A 19,446-nucleotide genomic window follows, 5' to 3' on the forward strand; every position below is an offset into this window, starting at 1 on the left:
GGAGGAAGTATATCTATGCTTATCAGGGAAACTGGAGGAAGAGCAAAACATCAACCAGAAGGAAGTAGCTGTTTTGATCCAAATACTCTTCAGTACGAACCCCTCATTAGGGAGGAAAGTTCTCCCACTATCTATGTGCGTCAGGAGGAGCTTGCCCCTTGCGATATTCTGAAGGCTTATGCAGGTGGTCACATTCTCTTACTATATTTAATTCTCCCAGGAGGTAGTGCCTCCCAAGCAGCCACCCAAAGGAGTGAAAACTGGAGGTTAAGAAAGGAAAAGGAATGAAGGGCAATTAGAAGCAGCACAGGTTTCAGAACTATGTGAGGGGCCGGCCGGTTATTCTTCACCAAGGGGCGACCCTGCACCCCCTCGGCGTTAATCGGCTGGACCCTGTCAAACAGCCGATCAAATGATGTAGCCATGGCTCCCGGCAGGTCTGGATTCCATCTGGCATGTCTTTTATTTCATCCTATTATGTTCCTTTATCATCCTTAGAAAAAGATAAATGAAAGTCATTTTCTTCCCAGACCTGGCATATTTGGTTAGCTGGCAGTCATTTGCCTTCTTGGAAATACCTGAAGGAGCGCAGGAAGCAATAAGATAGGCTAGGAAGCAATGGCTGCCAGAAGTGTGTAATTGGTGGGTTGTACTTTTCACCTCTTCCCATGTTTTGTAAACAGACTGAAAGGCTCTGTGAGTCTGGGTGGTGTTTGGGTCTGTGTAGCCAGGCTCCTTACTACCCAATGTGAGCTCCCAGAGGGCCCCTTGGCTGAGCAGAGCTTTCGTCATCACTGGGAGGTGGTTCATAGATGTGTGTTGTTTTTAAGGAGAATTCTACTGTGCAATTGCATGACCTTCTTATTACACATTATTGAAATAAAGGAATCCCTGAATTTTTAAAATTGAAGATTTAATACGATGTTTTTAAGGACACTGACTGTGCCTTATTCATTTTCCTATTTTCCAAAGTCTAGCACTGGTCCTTCCATGTAGTAGGTTATAATTATTTGCTAAACAGATGAGATGCACAGAGGCAAAACAGCCTAAATCAAATTTTGTATATTATGCACTGACACACCAAATGGCTTTTCTCCCCTCCAACCAGTAGATATTGGGCCATTTGTGCTGATGCTGACTTCCAGCCATTGAATCAGTTTCAGAAGAAACACTGCTCTTCTCCATACATCAGTGTTTGTGTAATCACTTAAACACTTTACTGCATTTACCTTTATTAAAAAGGAGAGGAAAGTGAGAAAATTATGGGAATTATTGGGTGTGCTAAAAGTGGTAAACATTTATCTCATTGTATGTTTGACCCGTTGCATTTAACTGGTCAACTCTGTGGCCGAGTGTGAAGAAAAAGAACAAGACCGTTTGTCAAAGATTTGTGACTGAAAAGTGAGGTTTAATTAGGGGTACTTTAATATGGGAATTTTTAGAAAACTCCCCCGCTTCCTTTACAACTTGCAAATATAGTTAGATTTTGTTCTTTTCAGTTCATAAACATTTCAGAAATATATCGTATAAAAAGGTAAGTTAACTGGCATTGTTTGGGAAGATGACAAATATTTATTATAAAGATCTTTAAGTGGGTGTTTATTAAAATAGAGTAACTTAGCAATTTTTCAAATGATAAAAACAGCTTTTTATGGATGGTGTGACTGGGTCTGTAACTAAACCCGGGTCAGAGACTACTGTGTAGTTCACACTCAGCCACGAACTGGGAGGGGCCCTGGAGCAAGTCGCTGGAATGTTCTGGCTCAGAGTTACTCATCTGTACCAAGGGGATGATCTCTGTCAGGGTTCTTCGCTGCTCTCAACAGACTGAAGTCCCAGGGAGACCCGAGTCTTCTCAAGGGAGAAGGTGCTCAGGGGCGCGCCAGAGACAAGTGTTCCCAAGATTCTTCTATGAAATTTGGACACTGGGTCTGGGGGTGGAGGTCTTTGCAACTTTTCGTTGAAAATGACCATCAATAGGCAAAATAAAAGGCATTGCAATTCATATTTTCACGTTACCCCATGAAAAAGGTTGTAGTGTTTTCCTTTCATCTTCACGCCAAAGAAATTATTTATGGTGAAGACCATCAGAAAGTGGTGGTTCTCTGTAAAAATCGTTTTACACGTCGGGAATTGGACATCTGAGGCCATTTTCTGGCTTATTGGAGTAAAAGAAAAGTCAAACAAGCCCCTAAAGAAAACCTCATCATCTAAGCATTCTCTCCTCAATTATGTGTCTAGTCAAAACTTCGTTGGCACCGTTTCCCGGGAAGAGCAAAAGTAAACGTTTAATAAGTTTATTGTCCAATCGAATGGCCCTGATTTTTCAGCTCATTTCCGCCCTGGGGACCGGGGAAATCCTCGAATGCAGGCGCCCCGCTTTGCCGGGCCCCGCGAGCGCTTGTCCTCCCCTGGGGGCCGCGCGCGGAGGAGGGTCCCCCTCCGGCTCGGCGGCGCAGGGAGGAGCTGCGGGCGGGCGCGGCGGGGACACCCGCGGGGGGCGGGGGAGGCGCGGCGGCCGCACCCCGCCCTGGGAAGCCAGCGGCCAGGTGTGGCTTCGGCGCCGGTGCCAGCGGGGAGGAGACTCGCGCCCCCACCAACCAACACCAACACCCAGCCGCGACCCAGCTCCTCTGCGCCCGCGCCGCCCTCCGAGCCACAGCTCTCCGGCCCGCTCCGCTCCCGGCCCGTCGCCGTCCCCGCCGCGCCCTCCGCCCGCCGCGCCGCGCTCGCAGCGGCCGGGCCGGCCCTTCCGAACCGCCCCCGCCCCCTGTCCCCTGCTTGGCCTCCGCTCCCGAGGCCCCTGCCTCCTCCGAGCCGGCCGCCCCGCGTATGCCGCGCCGCTGAGCTGCTCTGAGCGCGCGCCGACATGAGCGTCAACGGAGGCTCCCACCCGCGGATCAACACGCTGGGCCGCATGACCCGCGCCGAGTCCGGCCCCGACGTGCGCTACGAGGCGGCCTACTGTGGCGGTGGCGGCGGGGGCACCAGCAGGATGTACTACTCCCGGCGCTACACGGTCACCGACCAGAACTCGGACGGCTACGGGTGGGTACCGGGCGCGCGGCGAGCACGGGGCTCTTGGCCGCGGCTGCGGGGTCTGCACTCTCTCCCCGCACGACGGGCAGGGAGGGACCGCCCTCCTCTGCCCGACGAGGAAACCCAGGGTCAGAAAGGGGAAAGTCTTTGTGCCCGAGGGCAGGAAAGCATTTCCTGTTGGCGCTGGGGCAGGAGCCCGGTGTCCGGACGCCCCACGCGCGGCGCGAACCGAAGTGGGAGCGGCTCTCGCCGTGTTGGCGGGGACTCGGTCCCACCCTTCTCCCCTCCCGCGAGCCGGGGCCGGGGGCAGGCCCGCCAGGGCTCCAGGCAGGGCGCGGGGACAGGGCCGGTCTCTCGGCTGCCTCCGGGTCTGCCCCTGCGCAGCGGGCGGGGCTGGCATCCCCTTTGTCCCGGCCAGCAGGTCGGGGTCAGGCAGGCGTGGCTGCGACAACAAAACCCAGCCTCTCTAACTGTAACCAAAAGTCAAACAGCCCGTGGGTGGCCAGGGTCCGAGTTGGCGCTCCGCGGTCCCTACTGGCTCATCCCAAATTCCTGGTCACCCCGAGGCCACGTCCGCGCCAGCGCCTCGGCTCCTCGGCCACCCAAGGGCTTTTGTGTGGAGGCTGCGCGTCGGGGCGGCGCGGGGTCCCATTTTAAGAAGGTCCCGCCTCGGCCTCCCCCGCCACCTAAAAGAAGCTTCCCCGTAGGGGCGGCCGCGTGGCCCGGGTCGGAGCTCCGTCGGGACACACCTGTCCCCCTCGGTCCGCCGCGCCGCAGCCCCCGCGGGGAGCGCACCTGTGGCCCCGCGCCTGCGTCCTTTGTCTCCCCCTTTTAAAAACCGCCCGAGAAAGGACCCCCGTGTCCTGGCGGCGGAGCGCGGGCGCAGGGTCTGCTCTTCGGGCAGGCGAGTGTGGGTGGGGGCCCGTGATGGGGTGGGCGCCGCGACCCACCCGCGCCGGCCGGCGACGCCGGGGGCCAGCCCTGCTCAAGGTGCGCCCAGGCAGGCCCACTGGGAAGAGGGCACGGTCTGCTTCTCAGAGTCAGCGCATAACCGATCGAGGGGTCATTTGCTGGGTGGGGGAAGATCATGAACCTGCATTTGCCGGGTCCCCGGAGCTGGACTCGGGATGCCCATGTGAGCCGTGAGAACTTGGCGGCTCGCCCCCCCGCCCCCGGCAAGCCCTTCCCGTGCAGGGCTTTCGGGAAAGAGGCTCGAGTGCAGAACATTATTTGCCCGGCCCCGCGGCCTCAGGCTGGGGAGGAGCAAGCTGAATACACTCCAGGGGGGTTTTGTTTTGCCAGCATTTTTGAAGGCAGCGGCTGCTCGAGTTGCAACCTGTTTTCTGCTTGGATTTATTTATTTTCCTGCAGCATCTTGATAATTTACTTCCTTTTTGAGTTAGCAAAGAATTGTCTCAGTCTTGGAGCTCTTGGGTTGCTGAACAGAACGCAGCTGGGGATTTCCAGGAAAAATGTGCCAAGCAATAGGGAGAAGCGGAGAGATTTTTTTGCCAGTTTTCACTTTGGTTTTTAAGTTTGTTTTAAAACTTGGCCAACCATTTAAATCTGAAACTTTCCTTTTCCCTCCCAGTCTTCCACTGTTTGGAAAGCACATTCTTTTAATCCACACATTTAAATCCAAGTTTGAATTTGCAAGGATTCTTGAGCAGCTCTTCTTTTCGGCGTATTATGAACCGAGAATTTTGTTTTTAATTTGCTCTGTTATCCTAGAATACCTGTCTTTTAAAGTGACAATAAACATTACTGTTAATGGAATATTTCGCTCCCTTGGCTTCCTGTTGAAGTAAATTTGTAGTTAATACATTGGTTGTTGAACTGCATAAAGATACATGGTTTTTAAGTTTCTTCACTGAAGCAAATTTTGGGGAGACTGTTTTCTTCTAGTATAGCATCATTTCTTGTGCTCGGTTTTTCCCAGCTAAAGGCTGTTAATAAACCTGTTAAGTTTTACATCTCTCTGGGAAGGGAAAACAGACTCAGGTGAAAAATTGCCTAACTTTGAGGAAGGGTGTTTTTCCTGCGCGTGGATGTTGTCTGCCAGGGCGGCCTGCGGTCCTTCTTCCGGGTCCTGGTAATGGAGTGTCCCCTAGGCTGCCGCTGCCCGCGGGGGTGCTGCTCACCCTTCTTGAATGGAAGAATTAGCACAATACGGAATGGCCCGCCGCTGCTGGCTGCTGCCTTTTAAAGTAATGGCGACCGACTGCAGAGACAGGGCCCCGCCTGCTTTCTTGGTGGCTTTGTGGTTTTGCGCGGAGGGATGTCTGCGCTTTGTAGAAGTAGGGGACCGTCTCTGACCCGACTGCCCTCTGCTCAATGAATGATGGTTAAGAGTTTAGTAAGTACTTTTCTGACCAAAAGCTTTTCTAAGTAAAGGTGTTTTGTTTTGTTTTTAAAGCACAAAAAGCGGTATGAAAACTACTGGTTGAATTTAAACTCATTTATTTCTAAAACGGCCACTTTCTTGGCTGAATTAGATTGGTGATTTTTGAAGTAATCAGTGTTTGCATTTAGCCCTTCCCTAAATAAACTAACAAGTGTGTAGAGAGCTGACATTTTATACTATTTCCTTTTAAAGTGACTTTAAAACATCTTCCCTTTGCCCTTTACGTTAATAACATTGGTCAATTTTTAGAACAGTATTATTTCTCCCTTGTAATTCTCCCTCCTTCCCCCACCTGTCTTTTGTGTCTTCTTTATTTTATTTTAGGCTGGATAGAATTTGCAACTATTTTATTTAACTTCTTCTTGTGAATTACTCTAGCCTTATTCCTGTACTTAAAAAAAATTGCAAATCTGTAGTGAAATTTGGTGGCCAAGTGAAAAAGTCTTAGTTAGATCTTTCACTGATCAAAGTATGGATTTTGTAGGAGGATTAAAAGCCGAATACAATCATTAAGCTTCAGAAATATGTGGTTATTATGTTAATGCTTACTTTTGTCCAGAACTCGTGATTTCAAAACCAAAATGCATGTGGTCACTATTTGATATATATTTTAAAGTTTGTTTTACACTACCTTTTAAAAGAAGCCTATCTGTTAGCCTGAAATAAGAAGGTCCGTTTGTACCAAATTTTAGAGTGGAGCAAATGCAAAGGAGTACAGAAATCTCACTTTTCCTTTTTAGAGACAAATAGATTAAGACTTGCCCCAAATCCCTGAGTCCACTCATGGCTGAGTTGGCACCAGAACCCAAGGCTCCTCACCTCTGCCCTCCTGTCATCCTGGGCCTTTATTTTTTTTGTTTTATTTTATTTTTTATTTACTTACTTTATTTATTGTTTTGCTGAGAAAGATTTGCCCTGAGCTAACATCTGTGCCAGTCTCCCTCTATTTTTGTGTGTGGGTCACCACCACAGCATGGCCACCAACAAGTGGTGTAGGTCCGTGCCCAGAAACCAAACCTGTGCTGCCAAAGTGGAGCACACAGAACTTAATCACCAGGCCATGAGCTGGCCCCCTTCCTGGGCCTTTAGACTGTGTCCCTTGTGTGTTAGACTGGCCTGTCCTTTACTTATATGAAGAGAGTATCTCAGTTCCATTTATTCATCCATCCAGCAGATATTTACTAAGCTTCTGCTGTGTGTTAGGTGTTGGGGAGATTCAAAGGTGAAAATACAGACTTCTTGAAAGGAGCAGATGCTCTAAAGAAAGGTAAGTGCACGAGTACTGTAATAGAAAAGGATGCTGGACAAGAGGGTACAGGTGACTCAGCTTCATAAGGAGATAACATCTGCGGTGGATCAACTAGTAAGACTTTCTGAAGGAAACAGTGTTGAGTTAGACTTTGGAGTATTTCCGCTGGTAACGATAGGTGGGCAGAGAGAGCAGTCCAGGGGGAGAAAAGAGCATGAGAAAGTGAGAGAGGTGGAAAATTAGGAGCAAATTCAAGGCCTATGTCTTCTTTTGAGCGTTCGCCCTAAGTGGGCATGCATTAAGATGTAAGGGGGAAGGAGAGGTTGGGGCCAGAGCCTAGGAGACCCTGAATCCATGGGGGGAATTTGGATAGGCACAGGGGAACCATTGCTTACATCGAAGCCAGGCAAGGTCTCCTCCCCGGAAGGAGCAGGGAAATAAGACTGTCCTAACTAAGTGACCTTGAGGACTCCTTCTGTGGCCTCAGGGTGCAGGGTGGCATGAAGTGGGGAGAGTGCAGGAGGGAGCTGGCTTAAGGAAGCAACTGCAGTGAGATTGAGGTGATGAAAGTCTGATTGAGGTTGGTGGCAGTGGGACAGGAAAGTAGATATTGCCAGGTGGAGTGGCAACTTCAGCTAAGAACTGGATGTGAGTGGCAAGGAGAGTCTGAGAAATCAGGCTTAGTGTTGGGTGACTCACAGAATGTATATTCCAGTATTTTTCTGGGAAATGATTGCAGAGTAAGATTCAGTTTAGCTTACTATATGGTAGATAACATTTACATGGTTATTAAGTTTGGGTAAGTTATATATTTTATAAAAATATCAGATCAGTGGTTAATAATAGTTATCATAACCTGGCAAACACCCATGATGTGCCAGGTACATTATGTCTGTCATCTCGGGCCTCACGACAAACTTCCCATTTTTACAGATGGGAACAGATTAGAGTAGTAAAATGGCTTGGCCTAGGTCTCACAGCTCGTTAGTGGCTGAGCTAATATTGGAACCCGGTATACCACCATGGCTCAAGAAAGGGTCTCACCTTAGTTATTAGAATTCATCTTTACTACTTGTCAACTCTTCTGTCTAATATGAGTTACTTCTTTTTAAATTGTTGCATTCCTATAAAATAGTTATTTCATCACCATTGTATTCTTTCATTAATACTCTCATGGACTTTCCATCTGCTTAGGGAAAAAAACACAATATGAAATATGATGCTGCATTAAGCCGACTAATTGTTGGTGAGATCTACAGAACAGCTTTAAACAGCAGTTAATTTTTTCTCTAAATATGGACATAATTTCATTGTTGTCAGGTGATTGAAATATCTTGGGAAAGAAAAAACTGCTGATGGCCATGATGCCTCAATGCTGACTTCTTAGGGTGGAGCACAGGAGGGCTTGGGTGTGACTAGGGAGTCCAGCTCAGCTCTCAGCTAACCAGTCTTTCCAGATGGGGAGGTTCCAGAAGCAGTGCTGAGGCCTTGGCACTTGGAGCACTGCCCCACCCTTTGCTCTTTTTTCTCAAATCTTGCGCTCCATGGGAAAACGGCTGGGTGTAGTTCTGCTGTTGAAGCCACCTCCCCAGACCCCAAGACTCAGTGAGCCACTCATTTGAGGTAACATCCTGTAAAATCCTAGCACAGTCCAATAATTTACACCTTACCACCAACACCTTGGGCTGGAAGGGTCCAGGACCTTCAAAGACTTTGAGAGTGTGAAATCTACCTTTCAGGAAAATGATGACACTTTGGTAAGATGCTGCTGCAAAAAAGTCTAAGTTTTTGCTTGGAATTAAAATTCTTGACACACAAATGTAACATCCCTTGCTTTCTCTGGCCCCTGAAAAAAATGAAAAGGGTGTTGGCTTCTTGGTGGATAACCAGATAACTTGTCAACGATTCTTTTTAGGCTTCAGAAGGAATGTGAAATTTCGTGTAGGGAAGTAATTTAAAACAGAAATCCCTAAATTTGGACATTGAATTTGTAAGGATCAAATAGTCATATGTCATCCCAGTTAATAAAGGAAAGGAACACATCTCTTTCTGAATTTTCTTGTCCTGTTCAGTAAGTTTCTTTCATGCTGTCACACTGTATCCCCTCTTTCAGTTGTCTCAAATCGTTATTTTCAGGTCTTGTAGGCAATTTTAGGAACCTGTGAAATGCCTCACACTTAATACCCAATCCATTTCTCCTTTTTCCTTTTTTTTTTTTTTTGCTTCTCATCCACTCCCAATTTGTTGCAGGATGTACTTAAAATTATGAACTGGGTGAAGTTCAAAATTATGAACTGGGGCAAAAAACACAAAATGGAAATAAAAGTGAAATCTGAGCATGGTGTGCTGGCAGCGGCAGCGCAGCCCTCTGGCCGTGAGGATTTAGTTTCTGCGGGGGTTGCGGCGTTGCTGGCTCCTCTGAGCCTCAGGCCAACCCCAGGAGGTGGGTGTGTCCTTACAGGTTGCAGATGCAGAAACTCCAGGCACAATGAGTCTCAGTAACTTACTCAAAGCCACAGGCTGTAGGACTTGGAAGCGGCTGAGCAGGGAGTGCACCCCAAGTCTGCAAACGTCGGAGTCTTTTTGAAATTAATGATATGTGATCAGCTTGCCCCGCCCCCCATCCACTGAAAACGGTGTGAAAATAATGAACATGGGAAGGAAGTGGAACTTTTATTAGAGTACTGCGTCCAAAGTTACTGGGTGAGGACACGATGAAGGGTCAGAGGAGGACCTCCTTCTAAACGTTACAGGAAAAACCCCCTGGTTTGCTCACTGTTGGGGTAGGAATGGGGGTTTGAGGAGGATCCTGCCCTGCCTGTTGAGCCGGTAGTGAGGTGAGTTCTGATGGCCTCGGATCAGCCTTTTATTTGCCTTTGTTTTTCTTCTGCTTTACTAAACCAAACAAACATGCATTAAGTACCCTCTGTGTGCAAAGCTCTGTTAGGCGCATGTGGGAGTCGAAGGTGACTACTGTGAGGTGGGACTTTGCTCCCCCGGAGAAGGGTGAACAGGTGTGTAAATAGCTAGTGCAGAGTGAGGGCAGAGCTGCCATCAGGAAAGCGCAACAGAAGACGCAGCTCTTGGTCTGTAACTTCCTGAGGATGGACACATGGCTTTCCCACTCAACCGAGTGTGCTTAGAGTCTTGGGGGTAGCGTATTGTCATTAAATGAAAAGTAAAAGTAGTTTTTTTACAAAGGTCACTTTTTTGTTTTTACTTAAGATCCTTTAAAGAAACTCAAACAAGATAGTATATGTGAAAATGCTTTGAAAATTATGAAGAGCTAAGCAAATAGATTTTAAGATCAATATTAATGCATTACATAATTATAATTTCCAACAAATATTTATTGAGCTGTTCTGAGGCCATTATTCCATGAGCCTGAATACAGAGACACGTAAGACGATATTTCTGGCACAGGTGCAGGACCCTATGTTGATGGAATGAACAAAAGAAAGGGGAGAGAGAGAGGGAAAAGGAGAGAGAGGGAGAGAGGGAGAGAAAGAGAAAGAAGGAATGAGAAAGGGGAAGGGAAAGAAGGAAGGAAAGAAGGAATCCAATGGGAGGGAAAGTATATTCACCAAAAGAGATACAGAGTTAGGTGGCATGGGCCAAGTGTCTATTGAACAGTATAGATTATTATAAAATTACTTTTATAAAACAGAGTAACTATGTAAAATATATTTTTACTGTGTAGTACTGCATGCCTCTCTTCAAAATTTTTTGTCTTTTTTTGTATAACATTCTTGGCAACAAGGGTTAAACTAATGTCTTAAGGTGGCTAATTTTGGAGTTCCTGTTTTTTTAAGAAAAGAGTGTTATTTGGAGGTAGTAAAAGAAAACCTGGAAGGCTCTGTAATGTTTCTCACACGGGCCTGTAGTCCATCCTTGGATGAAAATCCAGATCGTGTTTTCCTTTTAGCCGCTGCTGAAGGGCTTGTTCTGTAAACTGTTGGGACTATTACCTACTTGTTTAAACAAGTTTTAGAATGAACTAAAAAAAAAGAGGTTTGTGGAGGCAGGTTCTTTGTAGTATGAATCATTTGTCTTCGTGAGTTTGAAGATGAAACAGAATTTTGGAAAAGTCACTTTAAGGACAAATTTTTTTCCAAGAACAGCTATTAATTTTAGTTTAGAAGTCTTTTGATCGACCCAAATGAGTTTTGTTTTCTTATTTATTTTTTTAGAGCACATATCTTTCATCCTCCATGCCACTGAAGTGGAGATTTAAAAATTGAACTTTGACCTTGTCAGTCCAATTCCTAACATGGTTTAAAATCTCTGCACCCCTAACATTTATAGGTACCAGTATTGAAATTTTCTTTGAGGCGAGGCATTTTTAAAATCCTTATATGCTTCTTAAGTACACTTATTTAAAAGTTATTTCTTCAGGTATGATACAATTTTGCATTTTCCCAAAGTGTACTGTATGAATTGAAGAGGAACCTTCATTATCATTAGTCAGAACAGACTTTTGTATTATTTTCAATAGGAGGAGTGAGTTTGGTGGTTTCATACAATAGAGTTACAGAACAAGTAGCTAAGAAATCTTAGATATCATTTAGCTAGAAAATTGCTGAGATTAGAAAAAAAGTCTAAAATTATATGGTCCAATAAAAAGTATGATTTCACCTAAAAGTTTTAAATGACACACAACTTTTAAGAAATGCACGTGATCCCTGAAGGAAACTCTCCTGTCCTTCCAGAGAAAGAATCCAGCACTGCACAGTGTCGAGTATCTGATCTTGGACTCACCTGATGGGTCAGAATCCTTTCTCCCTGCACTTCCTCCTTGATTTAGGTACAAAGAGTTCTGTGTGAATTCTTCACCCAGCCAAGGCAAGCCAAATGAACTGTGAAGACAGGTTCTCTTTCCCCCATTACTAAACCTCAGGGGGCCTGTGTCTCCCTTCATCTCGTTTTGATGGACTGAGCTATTGGAAAAGTGTACACCTGCTTCCCTTTCTCACTAGGTCTGTTCCCAAAGGGTGTCCTTGGCCACACATCAGACTTACAGATAAAAGATAGGATAGGTAGATCTTGCTTTAAGGACCAGATGCAGTCCTGAAAAGTTGTGTATAAGATGAAATTTGGTTGATCAGATCGTACTTCCTATAGACAAATAGCAATATCAAAGCTTCTTGATTTCGTTATTGTAACACTTCAGCTTTTCATTTTTTCCCACCCTTAAAGAGATTATATTTCGAGCATTCCTCTTTCCTAAACAGTTGTTAATCTGTTTACTAAAATGCCAGGCAAAACACATAGATTTTAGTGGATATGAAGAGCATGTATGGTGACCATATGCAAATACTTTAGTAAGGCATGAAGAATTCTTTTTGGTATTAACAACATATGAAGTTACCTGGTTTTTTTAAGTTCAGATTATGTAGGTGAGGGGAAGCAGATAAGATGTCTTATTTATAGAGATGCCAACTGCTCTCCAGAAATAGGAATGTCTTCTAAAAGTAGGAGGAAACAAAAAAATGTAGATGGTCCACCAATGTTTTAAGCCAACTTTTAATTGCCTCACCTCTCTTTTTCCTGGATACCATTCATTTAAGTGTCATGTAACTAACTACTTTAGTATTTGGGTAAAAAGTAGCTGGTGAGTTTCATGTTTTGTTATCAAATGAATTTAGTTTCATGAACTCACTTTTAAAAGACTTGTGTGTAAACTTTGTTACATTCATTCACAACTGAGTTTGGCCTCCCTGCTCCGTTTTCTTTTAAAACATTTTTATTTTGGAATAATTTTAGATTTACAGAAAAGTTGTAAAGATAGTAGAGAGTTCTCGTATACCTCTCACCCAGTTTCCCCTATCTGCCTCTGTCTTAGAGCTCATTTTGTGGGGTTTGATAGTAGCACACATTATTAAATCATTTCATCACACATTAAATCATTAAATCAAGAAGCTCGGGCTTTCTACTGTGCTCAGAGAGAGCCCCTTCATTTATGTGCTTGGGACTGGCATTCTTTGTGGGAATCACCCTCAGAACCAAATTGCTGAACAGAATTACTAAATGTTTCAGAAGAAACGTCCGGTACTCTGATGCCCCTTCGATAAAGAAAGCAAATACAATTACACAGCTCCTTCCTAATTCCTTATCTATCCTAGGGTTCTAAATGAGGTTTCTGCATTTCTGAGTTTTTTCCTTTGTCTTTTTTCTTTCCTCTATTTTACAATAGGTACATTTTGGAAAGTGTTCTGACTCTAAGACAGTTGGAATTTTGCACAAGTTTGGACAGCTGATGTAGTCCTGTTGATATTTCAGCAGTAGGAGAAGGGTGCCAGATTTCCTGTGTAATTCTGAGGGGAAGAGAAGGCCTGCATTCATGGGGGGTGGGGGTGGGGCGTCCTGGTTTTGATAGGGGGCAGTTCAGGCAGCAGGCTGGGGCCTGCCTGGAGGACCTTGTCAGCATCTGGGAGTGGTTCCCAGGGAGAGCTTGGTTCCCCACCCACCCACGTTCAGCTAGTGCTGGCTTGTTGGGGAGTCTCACTTGCAGGGAGGGACCGCAAATAGGTGGCAGAGAGAGAAAGTCAGAGCTTTCCCAGGGTGAGATGATGCAGAATCAGGTGCCCTAGGAGAAGTTTCCCACATTCTTGTGATTTTATCCCATCTGTGCATAGTACAGCCTGTGTGTTTCAAACTTTTTTTTTTTTTTTTAAAGATTTTATTTTTTTCCTTTTTCTCCCCAAAGCCCCCCCGGTACATAGTTGTGTATTCTTTGTTGTGGGTTCTTCTAGTTGTGGCATGTGGGACGCTGCCTCAGCGTGGTCTGATGAGCAGTGCCATGTCCGCGCCCAGGATTCGAACTAACGAAACACTGGGCCGCCTGCAGCGGAGCGTGCGAACCTAACCACTCGGCCACGGGGCCAGCCCCTCAAACTTTTTTTTTAAACAATGAAATTCTTTCTTTAAAACACACGCGGACACACCCACCCACCCACCCACCCACACAGAAAACGTACACACATAAGAGAAAGTCCAGTACATCAAACAGGCATCAAATAGCCTCATGGGAGGTGCAGGCTGGCCCAGCTGAAGGGCTGGGTGGCTCTGAAGCCCTGGGAGGAACGCAGGCTTCTTGTCGCACATTCATGAGGCCTTTTCTCAAACATTAAACAATAATTTAATATGCTTTAAATCTCTCTTAAACTAAGCTGTAGAAGGCCGTGCTGCACCATAATATATCTTAGCAAATTAAAAAGTAAAACTTTTATTATACCTTTTTTTTACTTTTATCTGGAGCAAATTAAATTCATGTAATCTTTTTCTTTAAAATATGGACCATCTACAACGCTCTTCTTAAACACCACTGTTCTTTTAAGGTTTTCTTCCAGAAAAGTGCTTTATTTGAAAGGTACGTTTGGATGAACATCATTGTAGAGAATAATATTCTAGGGTCATCTTGAAAAGAAAGTCGCTTGTTTTTGTGTTAAAGATAATTACATTTCCCGTCACTTCCTTCACATCATTATTGTCTTTTACTGTGATTGCAGAAAATATTTTTGTAGAATAAGCTTTTCTCCTGTCTCCCACCGTTTTCCTCAGCCAGACTGGCCAGTGAAACCTTCGTGCCCTGGGTCTGATGCCATGAGTCTTCCTTGGGAGGGACTTGTGGTGTTGGGGGGCTCGGCATTCTTTACCACTGTGGGATGAAGCGGGGGGGGGGGGGGGGTGCGGGATAGATCAGCTGCTGGGATGTATGTTTTTACAACTCAAGGAGTCATTTCTGGATTGGATCTTGGACCTGGAAAACAAAACCCTAAACTTGCTGTGAAGGTCATTATTGGGCTAATTAGGAAAATTTGAAAAACTTCTGTAGATTAGAAAATAGTGTTCTATCAATTTTAAATGTCCTAAATTTGATAATTATACTGTGGTTGTATTATTCGATGTCTTTATTCTTAGAAAATACATGCTGACGTATTTTGGGGCAAAGGGTCATGGTTATTCTCAAATGGTTCAGAAAAATACACATATACATAAATCCACACACGTACAGAGAGAGGGAGAAGGGGGAGAAAGGAAACAGGCAAATATCAACAGTTGGAGAGTCTGGGCGAAGGGTCTCCAGGAACGTTTTTGTCTCCTATTTGCAACTTTTCTGAAAGTTTGAAATTAAACTTTGTGTCTGCTTTCTCTGTGTTTGCCCCACCAGTCAAACTGGTACGATGTCCAGACACCAGAACCAGAACACCATCCAGGACCTCCTGCAGAACTGCGCCGACTGTTTGATGCGGGCGGAGCTCATTGTGCAGCCGGTAAGCCTTCTTGTCCTAACGTACCAACCACGCCTGATTGTGTTCCTGGCCAGCTTAGACTCATTGCCTAACCTGTGCTTCCTTATTCACTGCTCTTCTCTGCATACTGAGAGTTGATCTTTGCAAAACAGCCTAGAGAGGGATGTATATCTTCTTAACCTATTTGTAATGTTGGCTTAGCCATGGGAAACTAGTTTCACACAAAGTTTTTTTCAACAAATCTGTATGCTACAGATTGCCACCCTTTTGGAAATGCACTTAGGTGATTTTGTATACTTTGTCTTCCCAGAAATGCAACCTGACATGTTTATGTCACTGGATTGTGATGTACACCATCAATTTATAAAGTTTTTTTTCAGGAAAAATTACCGTATTGTTAGAACAATTCTGTTTGAGAAACAAAAAAATATGGAAAAATAAGAAATTGAAAATTGAGGGAAAATGGTAATATTTATGAAAGCCCTGTGAGGTTTCTTGATATTACTGAGATAGCTTAGGATCTCATTGAAAGAGGGTTAGAAATCACAGGTTCCGTGATATTTCACGTGTCAAGTTTTTATTTGAAAACAGTGTAGCATTCACATTTGCTCTGAGTTTGCTGGAAATGGACTGAAAGTAGGGGGCCCATGGCCACCTGTTCTCTCCCTGTCCCGATTTATTGTGTCTCTTCAGCAAAGGAATTGAGTCGAGTCTCCCCAATGCCGACATCAGTGTGGGGTTAAATCTGGCAACTGGCTCAGCACAAAGTAATCCTGTTAAATATACAGAGGGATTTAACCAAGCGAATTTATGGGTTCTGTTTAGAGGATGTCTTAACGTTCCAATTTCTTTAATTTTAGATATGTGTGGGTTCTAGTTCTGGTTTAGTCCACCCACTTAGAAAAATAACTTCACTTTAATCCACATACAAAGGTATTTGCGGCTCAGTGAACGAGCTTGGGTCTAGTTCCGGTCGTTTCCAGTCTCTGATTTGAAATACACTCCTCCAAATATTCATCACGTGTGGGGACTCCTTTACATAAAGCAAAATCGGAGGCGTGGTGTCTTAATAGTGAGCACACACCCAGACCTGGACGCGATTTGTAGTGGCTGTGGATGCGTTTTACATGTAGTTCTAAAAGTTTCCATGGCATCACGTTCTCAGTTTATTTTTTCTTACATGCATAAAAGTGTAACAATGTTAGGGAAATGTACCATGTTTGCTATAGTTTCTGTTTAGAGAAATAAGGTTCATTTGGCAGAAGCCAAATGAAAGCAGCAGTTGGAAAATTCTAGAGAAAGCTCATAGATGGCACTGACGTGGCAGCTTTTTGCATGTGAACAGAGAATGCTTTCTTTTTTTTTAAACTTTTTATTTTGAGATAATTATAGCCTCACAAGCAGTTGTAAAAATAGTACAGAGCAGTCTTGTGTACCCATCCAGCAGCCTCCCCCAAAGGTGACATCTCGTAACTATAATGCATCATCAAAACCAGGAAATTGATTGACCCAATACACTGAATTAGACGGCTTTCTTTTTAAGAACTGAGAAGTTATGTTCCCGTAAGATGCAGGAAAGCTCAATTTGTGTGTGTAAAAGACGTTATCCGATTTAACGGTCCAGTGTTCTTAGCATAGTGAAATTCCCATTAGGTGAGAGTTCTGTGTGAAGTTGAAAGATGGGCATGTAACATATTGAAACAAGGGAAAGATCAGCATTCTGTAAATGTGCTTTTAAAAGCCTAGTGAAAATTTAAAATACAGTCCACAAACATTGGTTCATGAATCTCCCTATATTTACGTCTGTCTCAAATTAATAAGATAGTTTTCAGTTAGAATTTTTTTGCAGTTATTTGCAAGATGGAAACTATTTAAGTTGACAACGGAAGCTTTTGCTTCGGTTAACACGTAGGACGCTTTTCCTTCCACTGTTGTGCGTGTCCTTCATATGAATTCTTTCTTTCAGGAGCTGAAATATGGAGATGGAATACAGCTGGCTCGGAGCAGAGAGCTGGATGAGTGTTTTGCCCAGGCTAACGAGCAGATGGAAATCACGGATAGCTTGATCCGAGAGATGCGGCAGATGGGCCAGCCTTGTGATGCTTATCAGAAAAGGTATTGCCCACAGCACGGGAATGCAGGCAGGCCTGGTGAGGAGTCTAATACACTCGTTACACCAAATCCCGTGACCCAGGCCTTCCCTGGAAGCGGGCACAGCTATTCCCGAGGAAGGGCTCGCTCACTTGCTATTTTGCAGCTCTGCGTATCTCTAATACAAATGGACTAAGACCACTCCCTTCATCTTTTGTGGAATCACAAAGCTGCCGTGAAAAGAATTAAGTGCACCTGCCCAAAAGCGGGTCCTTATTTTGAGGAGTTGAGTTTGTTATGGCATGTTAACTGGACCTCCATTTAGCGGGCAGCAAAGGCCTTTGGCCAGCATTTCACTTAGTCGAGCTCAGTTTAGTGAATATACAAAGGAGACCCGTAGAGTTGGCCATGCAGTTTAAAGCCGAGATGTATAGTCTGATTTTGCTCTCGTGGTGCCTTGGGCCCAGGATACTAGGAAAGTTCCCAGGGGTGAAGATCATGAGAAAGCAAAAGGTGCTACGAGGCTAAGCAAAGCCAGTGACCCTTTCTGTGGTGACCCAGGCTTTGAGCATCATCAGATTTGAGTTTTTGTATGTGATCAAGATTCAAGTCATGTGGTAAAGAAAAAAAGTCTTTGTTTTTGTAAACATTTATGACCTCTTTACTGATAGAAAGGAGACTCAGAAAAGGGGAAATTGGCCCAGATGTATTTTCGTAGGCTGTTTTCCTGCAATGGTGTTATTGTTTTCCTTTCCTTTCAGATTGCTTCAGCTCCAGGAGCAAATGCGAGCCCTTTATAAAGCCATCAGTGTCCCTCGAGTCCGGAGGGCCAGCTCCAAGGGTGGTGGAGGGTACACCTGTCAGAGTGGCTCCGGGTGGGACGAGTTCACCAAGCGCCTCACCAGCGAGTGTCTGGGGTGGATGAGGCAGCAGAGGGTAAGTAGCGGCCGAGGGGTGAGGGCTGGGCCCCAGTGCCCCGAGCCTATGGAGCCAGCTGTGCAGAGGTGCAGGGTCAGCCCCAGTGGTCTGGCCACAAAGAGTGGCCTGAGCCTCAGCTGGCAGCAACAACTTGCTGTTTTTGGAATTTTCCTCATATACAAGTGAAAAATGAAGGCTTCTATTTTGAAATAAATGAAACCAGGTTTTATTTTTTTTCCCCCCTCTTGTGGCTTAGAGAATCAGCCTCACTCCTTTATAATCTTACTTCATTACACAGGTAATATTTAACAGGTATGATTTAATTAGATTCTGAATTACAGCTCTTACCATTCACAACTGGAAAATCTGTTGTGGGAGTTTCTGTGCTAAAAAACTTCATTGTTCCCCCTGAGTGGTAACTGACCTCATCTGTGTTACTGATAGGTACTTAGAAAAAAGAAGGTTGTGGAGGTTCTTTTAAAACGCTGACAAATTGGAAGAGCTGGAAACAGTAAAACCGGATATTCTAGTTTGTGCTCCTTGGTTGCTCCCCTCCTATTTGGGAAGCGTCAGTCGTCGCATTGTGCAGCCGCTCCGTCAGTGGTGTGGGAGTCCACTGAAATAATGGGAACAAAGCAGTGCTGAGCCTCTCCTCCAACTGCAGTTTCACAAAGCAGTTTTCAGCGCTAATTATTGTTTTGTTTTATGTAGTAATTATGCGCCATAATGAACAGGTGGCAGTAGAAATGTGCCGTAATCATGTAGATAGGAATTTTATAATGAAAACCCGATCCTAATGACCCCTCCTGCTCTTGGGAGGGTGGCCGTGTTAGGACGGTGAGTTGCGCAGAGGTCCTTTGTTGTGCCCATGTGGTTGTGGCTGTAAGGAATGTTGGTTTTACTACTTGTTGTTGGATCAGTTTAGCAGTGGTTCTGAAGTGTCTCAACCACTCAAAAGTTTTTGTATGTGTTCTTTTCTAAGTGTCGAGGGCTTATGGGACTAAGCATTGGTTCCATCACTTAGTTAACCTTTTCTCCCACATGTTGTAAAGACTTTGTAATGCTGTTACAGAAGGTGGGGCTTATAGAGGAGAAAAGTCAGTTATAATCCCAGAAATCTAAATAGAAACCTATTTGCATGTTTTCAAATTCCCTTCTAATCTTGGCGCACACATTTCTTGAGCGTTTTATATGTATTGGTACTATGCCAGAAAATGAGGGTTCAAAAATTTCTTCCATAGCCCTGAAAATGAGTATTATTGAAGAAAACAAGATACATACACCCAAATGTCAAATTTCTATCCAGAGCAGTGCGAGGTCAATTGCTATGTTTGAGCTGTAATAAAATCCTGCCCAGAGAGGAGTCGGGGAGGGGTTGGTGCTCCGGCCCTCTGGAATGGAGCCAGCAAAGGAAGGCTTGGCAGAGCTGCTGGGGCTTGAAGGCCATCCTACGATCAGTGATGTTAGGTGAAACAACCCTTGAACCAAATTAC

General features: G+C 44.8%; 1 protein-coding gene across 3 annotated transcripts in view; it reads left to right on the forward strand.

Moving 5' to 3' along the window:
* Positions 1-2,483: 2,483 nt before the first annotated feature.
* DSP (desmoplakin) overlaps positions 2,484-19,446 on the forward strand; it is a 40,510-nt gene continuing 23,547 nt past the window's right edge. For 2 of the 3 annotated variants that reach the window (XM_008517554.2, XM_008517556.2), the window contains exons 1-4: positions 2,484-3,048; positions 14,863-14,965; positions 16,911-17,059; positions 17,797-17,971. In XM_008517554.2, the coding sequence (XP_008515776.2) occupies positions 2,870-3,048; positions 14,863-14,965; positions 16,911-17,059; positions 17,797-17,971 (606 nt within the window). In that variant the 5' untranslated portion in view covers positions 2,484-2,869. Of the gene's footprint in view, positions 3,049-9,164; positions 9,530-14,862; positions 14,966-16,910; positions 17,060-17,796; positions 17,972-19,446 lie in introns of those variants that run through there. The other variant, XM_008517555.2, reaches the window with a different exon arrangement.

The sequence above is a fragment of the Equus przewalskii genome, chromosome 19 (assembly GCF_037783145.1).
Source record: "Equus przewalskii isolate Varuska chromosome 19, EquPr2, whole genome shotgun sequence".
Classification (NCBI taxonomy): domain Eukaryota; kingdom Metazoa; phylum Chordata; class Mammalia; order Perissodactyla; family Equidae; genus Equus; species Equus przewalskii.